The 10003-nt window shown below is 44.8% G+C and overlaps 2 protein-coding genes across 7 annotated transcripts; one reads left to right on the forward strand and one right to left on the reverse strand.

Annotated features, from left to right (window-relative positions):
* Nucleotides 1-68: 68 nt before the first annotated feature.
* kdm1a (lysine (K)-specific demethylase 1a) lies at nt 69-6847 on the reverse strand. 6 transcript variants are annotated; one of them, XM_085932579.1, is made up of 22 exons: nt 6748-6847; nt 6168-6204; nt 5354-5653; nt 5074-5239; nt 4854-4987; nt 4683-4761; nt 4522-4614; nt 4324-4430; nt 4171-4252; nt 3981-4075; nt 3756-3773; nt 3317-3459; nt 3150-3240; nt 2939-3073; nt 2324-2397; nt 2119-2230; nt 1914-2046; nt 1658-1845; nt 1188-1302; nt 919-1046; nt 701-847; nt 69-623 (listed from the first exon to the last, which is right to left on the reverse strand). In XM_085932579.1, exons 2-22 carry the CDS (start codon nt 6195-6197, stop codon nt 420-422), a joined length of 2574 nt encoding a protein of 857 aa, XP_085788705.1. In that variant the 5' UTR covers nt 6198-6204; nt 6748-6847; the 3' UTR covers nt 69-419. The 6 variants fall into 6 exon arrangements, with proteins under 6 accessions (XP_085788705.1, XP_085788702.1, XP_085788703.1 ...); XM_085932576.1 differs by having other exon boundaries at nt 4522-4624; nt 4681-4761; XM_085932577.1 differs by having other exon boundaries at nt 4522-4624; nt 4681-4761; nt 4854-4978; nt 5074-5242.
* A 371-nt stretch (nt 6848-7218) lies between these two features.
* tmem30b (transmembrane protein 30B) lies at nt 7219-9982 on the forward strand. Its single transcript, XM_085931597.1, has 8 exons — nt 7219-7344; nt 7619-7817; nt 7922-8029; nt 8215-8322; nt 8455-8545; nt 8613-8750; nt 8809-9015; nt 9214-9982. Exons 2-8 carry the CDS (start codon nt 7629-7631, stop codon nt 9390-9392), a joined length of 1020 nt encoding a protein of 339 aa, XP_085787723.1. The 5' UTR covers nt 7219-7344; nt 7619-7628; the 3' UTR covers nt 9393-9982.
* The last annotated feature ends 21 nt before the right edge of the window (nt 9983-10003 follow it).

Below are 10003 nucleotides of genomic sequence, written 5' to 3' on the forward strand. Positions count from 1 at the left end.
TAAAATAAATGAATAAATTATAATATATATATATATATATATACATATAAATAAAAATACATCACAAATTTATACTACTATATTTATTTTAGACATTTTTATTTTAAATATGAAGTTACTGTATACTATGTTGAAAAAAAAAAAAAACAGAATTGAAGCATTATGTTCACATTTGAAAAACTGTTACAACTCCATAACAAAATACCAAACCAGAATATTGTTTTTAGTGCGGCGAGTTCACATGTATCAACAAATGAAGTCGAGACCGTGTTTCAAGATTGAAGACGTTCCCCCTCCCCAAGTCTCTTTTCATCATCCGGGCCGCTTTTCATTTGGAATGTTGACGACGGCTCACATTCACGGGGAGGGAGGTTAGGGGGGGAAAAAAAAAAGTCTTTGTAAGTCACTGGAGGAAAGTTTCAAACGCTGGCGGCGGCAGGCTGAGCCTGAGGTGGGTTGCTGGCGGTGGTGGGCGTGGCCTGCCTGGGGAGCGTGTACATGGCGCCGAGGAACTGGTCGGCGATGCGTCCGGCCTCGCGGAGGCCGCTGAGGAGGGCGCCGTGTACCGTGGCTGGGTAGTTCCTGATGGTGTGTTCGCCGGCGAAAAAGAGTCTTGGTACGGGCTGTGATGAGGAAGAATAAGATATATTTTTAAAGAACGCTGTATAAGTGTCTGTTGCGTATGTAGACGTAAGCTCACCTGAGATGCTCCTGGGATGGCAGGACCTGGCGTGATGGGCTGCGCCATCAGGTCGTAGTCATTCCCCGAGGAACCGGCCGCCACGTAAGAGTAGGAACCCCGCGCCCAGGGGTCGGCACGCCAACGCGTCACCACCGTCTCCTTTGGCTGCCACAGCAACAGGCAAGGTTAGGGACGTGGGAGCCTTCGGATCGACGCGAGAGTGGCAGGTGGTTTACCTGAGGCACGGCACTGCTGCCGAAGATGCCCTTGAGGATGGCGAGGCAACGTCCCACGATGACGTCGTCACTGATGTTTTCCATAATGCCGGCCGCCTCGCCCGCCATCAGAGCCAGCAAGATGGGTGCTGAGTCACATGGTGGGAACTTTTAAGTATTATGCAACCAAGTAGTGCTGATAATGACTTCGATATTTATTTTGTCAGCCTCCTAGATTCCTATAATTTTGAATTACGTGCAGCGAGGAGGATTGTGAGGGACGGGGTCACCTTTGTAGAGGTTCCAGAAAAGAAAGAGCTCGCCCCGACTGGCCGTGGTGGAGCCCACGTGGCCGAACAGGTTGACGCTGGGGTCCCAGAACACTCTGTCGAAACACAGCACCACCTGAAAAAGACGAAAGGACAAACCATTAGGGGAGCGTGAAGAAAGTTGGCTTCGATTGAGCGCCCCCTGCTGAAGACAGGGGATGTTGCAGCACATTGCGTAATAATACACTGCGGCAGAAGAGAGGACACGAAAGCGCCGAGTGGTGAGTGTACTTACACCATCGTGTACACGCCTATGCCAATGAGTCATTGAAAAACAAAATGGAATGATAAGAACAGTAATCATGATAGCAAGTTATCGACAGTTTTTTTTTTTTTTTTGTGGTCATCCAAGGTCATCGGTCGATGCTAATCAAGTACGCTGGTTCCGGGTGTCGCAAAAATGACTTTTGAAAATGATTTTGAGGAAAGACCTTGTTGAGGTTTCCAAAGCCCATCCTCTGTATGGCGGAGGTCTTCCACTCGGGCAGCGGCGGCACAAACTGCACGGCGGGCGGCTGCTGCTTGAGCACGCCGAGGGGCAGCGTGCACAGCACCGCGTCACATTTGTAGATGAACGTCTGCGTCGCGGAGCGGGTGTTGACGGCGATAACCTCGCAGCCTGGAGAAAGGGGAAGGGGCGTCAAATCACTTCATTTTCCTCTATAACGGCGGACGGCAGGGACTTACCTGAGGCCGTGTATCGAACCTGCCGCACCGCTGTGTTGAGTTTAATGTCCAAACCTTCGGCTAGAGCCACGGGCACGCACGAGTAACCGTTCCTCACGGTCAGGTGGCTGCCGGTGAATTCAAAGTCGTCATCCTGCGGAGGAAATCGCATTGGAGCAAAGCTGTAGGGACATTTTGTCGTATGGGAAACCAAAACGCGGCCTACCTGATCCCAGTGTTTGAGAGAGAGGGTAGAGAGGGGTGTGGCGTTGGCAAACTCCAAGTTGGCAAAGTGCCAGTCTAGTATTTGGCGGTCTCTGGAGGACAGGTAGACGTCGCTGCGGACACGAAAGAAGAAAAAAAATTGGATTTCGCAACTCCTCTCAGCTCGTCAGTACTGCGCTAATACGGCTCGACCTGTTTGATCATACCTGGGTGGGTTGGCTTCAAGTTCCTGGAGCTTCTCCTCCAACTTCCCCTGCATCTCCTGCAACTCGTCGTACTCCTGTACAAAGTTTGGACCTCTTTAGCCAGTTGGTGCAAATTCCACGCACACAAGTCTTACTGAAGACACTAAAATAAAGGACTTCTTTCAAAAACAAAGGTGATTTATCTGCTCCCCCCTTCCCAAAAAAAAAAAAATCCAAACGCCCGTGCTAATAATACATCTCGCCGAGGCATTAAACCACTTAAACATAGCCTGTCTGGTTTAGCTAGATAGTTCTATATTAAAAGATTCCGGGCCGGGCCATGCGTAAAATATCCCTTGCTCCCAATTATAATCTTTAGGAAATCTAATTACGCCTCAAAGTAGCAGCAGACAGTATGTAACGTAAAGCCGCAGCGCCCGCTTTGGAAAGAGTCTTATTCTTTAACGCGAGTGCTCCTTCTTTGACCGGAACATTGTAATTGAAGCCTCGCTCCAGACGTTTTGAGTTCAAATGTCGCTTAGGAATCCATTGGCGTCGCTGTTTTTCAGCAGTGGATGAAAATTCCCACGGGCTCACGACTCGGGAGGCTTTCGGTTTTGTTTTTTTTATACTTACTTTGCAGAGTGACGTCAAGTCTCTGTGTTTGCTCTTCACCAGGAACTCGGCGGTGATATCCCGGGGCGGTTTGACGTCGCTGGCCTCTTTGAACTGTTGATGGAGCTCCTTCACTCGCTCCTTGGTGGACACCATCTGGGCCAGGAGAAAAACAGGCTAAGCGTCGCAATTTAAATCCCAATTTAAAAAAAAAATCATTCAAGTTGTTCACCTTATTGAGCAGATCTCTGAGCTCTTCTTGTGTCTTTACAATCTTGTTCCAGTGTTCTATCTGTTCATCTTTTACGTGCTTCTCCTGCAACCTACACAAGGCAAACTCCAATTATGTGTGGCGTGGACTTAGGAGTTTGCCATATTAAATATGTGCGCTGTACTTACTGTATAACCACCTCCAAGGCTTGTCCCAGCGAGACGGGCTTGTTGTTGAGAAAGTTAAAGTCCAGCTGGTGGCTGAGGAAGGAGGTGGCCTCCAACAATCTGTTGAACTCTTGCTCCACCATCTCGTCTTTTTCTTTGGGTACCTGGAAAAAAAAAAAAAAGATCTTTAAAATATTTACACATAAGCAGGAGGTAGTTTCATATCTCCGCACTGTCACAATGCACATATATATATATTTTGAAATCTTGGATATTATTCCCGTGTGCAATCATCCGCTGCCAAACTGGAATTCCCCCAACTGTGTGGGCTAATAAAAGGCTTATCCCATTCTTAACAGGAGAAGCCTGGCAAAGTGAGAAGGGGAAATGCTGTCGCTTCCACAATGACAGTCAGCACATGAAAGAAGAAATCGGATGATGTAAGTAAACCAATACATACACTCGTGCACCGTTCACCCTTTAGTTGTTCAGCGGTTGGCGAAACAAGAGAGGGGTGGGGGGAGGAGAGAGAGAACATATTCAGTCAACAATAATAATAATGATACGACTTCAAAATCTAGATCTTTGTCTCAATTCTAATAAATTGTTGACGTTCAAAGCTTGGCAGTGTGCGCCGTATGACGAAAGAACATTATGCTATGTTTCTCACGCTGGTCGTACTCACAGCCTGTCCATTGGCTTCATACAGCGGACACTTCTGTTTAATCTTAGCCAGCTCCATGTTAACCTGCTTGCTGACCACGGCCATGGGATTCCCTCCTGAACAGACCAAACGGAAGGAATATTTATAGACAACAGCACCCCCTAGCGGTTGATCAAAATAAGGAAAAATGGTTGAGTCATTCTGCACATACCAAGGCCTGTCACCACCATGGCACCTAGATCTGCCACATAGTTGCCCTTCCTAAATGTTGCCACCCTGCCTCCAACACGGTCCTACGAATAAGAGTCAAAAGAAAATCAAGACATTGCAACAATCGGACTTGAGGATCGGGTAGCATGCATACCCTGGCTTCTAATACGGTGACATCCATCCCAAAGCTCTGCAGTTGGCGGGCTGCAGCCAGGCCGGACACGCCTCCACCGATTACAATTACCTTTCCGGTCTTCTTGGCTGTAACAAAGCACGTCAGCATTTTTTTTTTTTGTCTAACATTTCAAACATAGCAGAAGACTTGTTTACTTGACGCCACAAGTCAACTCACTGGGTAAAGGCTTGACCCTCTTATAAATGCCAAAGTTGATGAGGCCGTGTCTTTCGAGGTAGCTGTGTATCCTGTGGACCAGCACGGCGTCACCTGAGAGCGAACCAAGAACATTAAATCACAAGGGGAAATTTTGCTGACTATGATTTAAAGTCTCTTACTGTTGTAGGGAGCTTCAAGCTGCTGTGCGGTGGTCTCAAAAGTCAGCTGGATCTTTGGGTTGTCCAGCCACAATTGAAGCTAGTAGGGCGGGTTCAATCAACGAAGGAGTGACGTCGAGGATTTGGAAGATGAGGTCACTCAGGTGTGTGTGTGTGTGTGTGTGCACTTACTGTTCGGTTCCGGATGTAGAGGAAGACCTTCTGAGTCTGCTGGGGCCCGCTGATGATGTCAGGAAAGCACGCGGCCTCCTGGGATGTCATGCGGTCATGGGGTAGGCGACTCTGAAAAGCAGCGCCTTCCACACCTGATTATGGACATAGTCCGTTAATGCTTATCGTTTCCAAAAAAAAAAAATAACGACAGCAACACTTAGGTGGAGCAGAGGCTCACCAGATGGTTCCTCAGGTTCACTGTCATTCTCCTCTTCTGGCGGAGGGGCCGGCGGCGGGATGACCTGTTTACGTTCTTTCTCCGCCTTGGCGTTCCTCTCCTCCTCAGAGTAATATTCGTCCTCAGACAGATTGGCCAGACTCTCGTCCATCTCGCGGTACTCCACCTGCAACGGTAGGCACAATAAAAGCATCATTAAAACCCACATTTCTACAACAACCAACAGCCATTTTGATTTTGCCGCCGACAGCGCCCTCCGCTAAAATTCTAAAATGTTTACCTTTTGTCGCTTGCGTCGACTCGTCCTGCGGACTTCAGCCGAGTCCGGGTCCAGCGCGCCGGGACCTCCCGCCCCCTGTTGAGGCAGAGGGGCTCCTCCCGACTCACTGCTTGGGGACGATCTCTCCTTCTTCTTTATGTCTGTAGGACCCGCAGCTGAGATGGAAGCTGCCGACTGCGCATCAGAGCCTTGGGCCCTGTCGCCTCCTGCTGCACCCGCCGAAGATGAAGAGGAGGACGACGACGACCCGGCATCTGATTTCTTACTTGTCAACATGATGGAGGAGGTTGGAGGCCTCTCCTGGGGAAAGATAAACTGAAGTATTAAAGGTTCAATTTGTAATGTTAAAATGCATAATAGTGGTTGTACACTGAACCCTCGGCCATTTGTGATTTTCTGTTGACCTGAACACTATTTGTTGACGGATTCGCTGTACTATAATTAGTCGTAAACTGTCAAGAGTCAAGGCTGGGTCATCTATGACTAAATGTTTTACTACTCGCCTTGGTGAGGGTTCACTGTACCGTAAAACAAAAATGAAGATGACAACTTGTGACTCTGTGATCTGCTGAAAAAAATTAATAAACACACCAGTGCTCGAGGTATATTCCAGATCATGAATGGATGCTTATAAGTACTCTTCAAATCCTGTTAAGTCTTGTGTTACGACATATTAACAAACCAGAAAACTGTGCCCCCACGTCAAAAAAGGCTGGATGAATTAAGTGGCGTTAATCGTGCGTGGATGTCATGTTTTTTATGAGAGAGAAAAAAAAAAGGATGCTCTGTGGTACAATAACATTGTCTTGTTTACCCATTTCTCCGTGCACCTGGTTATATCCATTCAAACACTAAAGAGATGAGACAGAACCAGAATAATTGTGTTATGAATATAGGTGGCTTTTCACAAAACAATAACTTGGTTCAGTTGCAGAATCAGACGAATTAGATGTTTTGTTTTTTTTAAGACTAACGATTGAAACACTGCTACCGTTCATTGCGAACACAGGCTTGCTAACGATCACTGCGTTCACTACGTTCGTGGGCTACGAAAAGGACATTTTTGGTCACACTGATCTTCAATAGCATATTAATAAAACATTCACGACCAAATCATGTCTTAGTAAAACCAAGTGGATTTCAAACGTTCACTTTGTTTCTCAAAGATCATCAAGGAAAAATCTTCACGTTTTTTGTTTTCCAAATGATTAGCACGCTACATTAGCTGCTAACAATGAGCCTCGGCTAGCATTCACATAACGACAGGTGCGATTTGCAGGGAGAGAAAAACTGTGCAAATAATATTATGTTAAATTTTAAGGAACATTACCAGTGACACATTAGCATTAATTGAGAAAAATGCACGGGTTAATTTTCATAAATATAAATATTACCTCACAATCCCCAGCAGATGTCAACACAAAGACTGCACAGAGCTGCTATGAAAAAAACCTCGATGGTGAATGGCTTGTCCAACGGTTTGCGAGAACGTTTGCATTCATCTGATTGGCTAAAATATCTATCAGTCAAAACCAAAACCGGAAACGCTCCTATGTGTGCAAGCTGAAAGAAACGTTATTTATTCCGTATTACATACAATTAACATGAAACATAAACAAACATAAAAAACACAAAATAATTCATCATCAAAACAATCAAATTGCTTTGATGATTAATTTTAGTAAAAATTAATTTTAAAATCAATCACGTTTTACTAGCTTTAAGGTTCATAGCAGTAGATATTCAAAATTGATACAGATCATTTTCTTTTGTGACACACCAAAAGAATAGTTTGCCCATTTTTATTTTATTTTACATATTCTGACTGATCTCAGGTCTGTCCGTGTTGACGCCTCCATGTCTGACGTCATAACGGTAAAATAACAATGGGCGGGTCTGGAAAAAAAAGCAGGAAGAAGACAGGTAAAGGTGAGCCGCTTGCTGTGCGTCGCAGGCCTACCAAATAAGTCGTGGTTTGAGTCGCTAATTGTGTAAGTAAACGCTAAAATTGCTATTAGATTGCTCATAGTTATTTATGCATGTTCAATTCCTGCTAAAATGATTATTGTCTCTGGGATTTAATTAAATTGTAGTCCCCTCATGTTACAGGAAGTAGAAGTCGTTGTGTTGCAGTTCCTCAGTTAGCAAAACAATGTAAAAAGTCAATGAAACAAGACATAAAAGTTAAAAGTGGGACTGTGACAACTTCTAAACACACCTGGTGTAAGATATCTATAGGAATCTGACCAACACTTTGCTCCACAGAGGTGAAAGAATGGTAAAGGAAGAAAATGAGTTGGTCAACCGGCCTGACAACACTGCCTTTACGCAGCAGAGGCTCCCAGCCTGGCAGCCCATGCTCTCCGCCGGAATCATCATCCCTGGGTTTGTCCTCATCGGTCTGGCCTTCATCGGCATCGGCGTTGCCCTCTTGATCACCTCGCGAAGCATCCAAGTCCTGGAGGTAAGAGACTCGTATACATTTTTGGCAAGAAATGACTCTCCCGGTGTCTTTTTTTTTTAAGCATCATAAGTTTAGAAAATGATAGTTTTCTCTTTCTCCTGCAGATTGACTACACGGGCATGGAACAGAACTCTCCATGCTTTAGGTGTTCGGACCCTGCCGTGAGGGACTGTGTTTGCACGCTACAGTTTGCCATCGACCGCTTAATTGAGGTGCCGTGGACAAATATACAGTAGATCTAAAAAGTCTACACACCCGTTGTTCAAATGCAAAGTTTTGCGAAACAAAAATTAGGATAAATCGTTTTATGTTAGCATATAAACTGTCCAAATGCTATTGAACAGTGCTCGTACTTTAAATGCGTTTAATATTTTTTCTTTTATGTTGTCTCTGATAGGGGCCGGTGTTCTTTTATTATGGCTTGTCCAACTATTTCCAGAACTACAGAAGGTACGGCGTCTCCAGAGATGATGGCCAACTTTATGGAGACTTGTCCTACTTCAAGGTTAGTTAAAACCCATCACCGATAGTTCAACGATATTCGACACATAGCGAAAATCATTTTCTTTTTTTTCACTTTGGTTTATGATATGATGTTTTCTAATAAGCATTTGGGGCTTGTTTTTCTTTTCTGAAGGAACCCTTTGATCAATGCGAGCCCTACCGATTTGGCGGCGGCAACCGACCCATTGTGCCTTGTGGCTCGATTGCAAACAGCATGTTTAACGGTACGTGCGCTTTATTCCGCATACAAAGATTTTTTATTCATTCACATTTTTATTTGGTTCTTTGTAGACACATTCAGGCTGTTTCAGAACATAAACGGCCAACGGCAGGAGGTTCCCTTGGATGGCAAAGGGATCGCTTGGTGGACTGATTACAATATCAAATTCAGGAACCCCACTGTCACACCCCTGAGGAACGCATTTAATGGTTCGTTCCGTGTTCCCCCGTTGTGTCTTCAGATCATTATTAATTGTATTTTTTACAGGCACGGTGATGCCGCCGTTTTGGCCCAGACCGGCTTATGAGCTGGACACCTCGGACCCGACCAATAACGGCTTCAGCAATCAAGATTTCCTGGTGTGGATGCGAACGGCCGCGCTGCCGGACTTCCGCAAACTCTACCGGCGGATCACAGAGGGCGACTACGCCGATGGCCTGCCAGCAGGAAATTATTCTCTCGATATCTCTTACAGTATCCTTGTCCGTGTGGGGGAAAAAAAGGAATTGTTGTCCAAGGGTTATGTGTTTGATACACACAAAAACAAAACATGAGTGATGAGGTCACATAGTATCAAGCGGGTCAGCCCAACCTGCTTGACTGGTTGGGCAAGGTTCTATTTTCAATTTGTACCCCACTGTTGTATCTCCTTAACCTTCCTCCCCCTCCCAGATTATCCTGTGCTGAGCTTCAGCGGCAGGAAGAGGGTGGTCTTCAGCAACGTGTCATGGATGGGGGGCAAGAATGAGTTCCTGGGTATCGCCTACCTGGTCATCGGCACGCTGTGCATCGTCATGTCAGTGGTCATGCTCATTGTTTATGCTAAATTTAAGTTCCCCGAGGAGGAGTGAGCAAAGTCATTTAAAAAATAATTACTAATACATAATTGGTGGAGATGGTAGGTTTGGAGTCTGCAGGAGGAAAAGTTGAGAAAATATTTCACTGTTGTGTTAAAGGTTTTTATTAACGGCAAAACAAAAATGTTGTTACAAATCTGAAAGCTCATTAATGAAAGCCAAAATCATAGCAACATATATCTGGTTACATATTTACTCTCATGAATCTGCTGCAATGACTTGAGTGATGAAAGCAGATTTGCACATTGCGAGAAATTGCATTATAATGCAGTGCATTGACTTTTTGTAAATTATGTATTCAACAGTTTTTGACTCAGGGTTCTATTGTTTTGATTTGAGTTTTTCCTGTATTGTATTTTAGTTCTTCCATTTTACACCCTAGGAGTCCTTATTTAAAATTAACCATCACACACACATATTCATCCAATTACAATTGCACATAAACATTTAATACCACAGACCACACTGATAATGTAAATTCAGGAAATTAAATTTTATTCATTGGTGTTCTGTACAGCTTTTAACAGATTTTCCCTTTGTGTTTTGCTTTGTTACTATTTATGCAATAAAACAATACAAAGGCAGTCTAATGCTCAAACAATTTG

Source organism: Syngnathus leptorhynchus, chromosome 15 (genome assembly GCF_054491065.1).
Source record: "Syngnathus leptorhynchus isolate UIUO chromosome 15, UIUO_Slep, whole genome shotgun sequence".
Lineage (NCBI taxonomy): Eukaryota > Metazoa > Chordata > Actinopteri > Syngnathiformes > Syngnathidae > Syngnathus > Syngnathus leptorhynchus.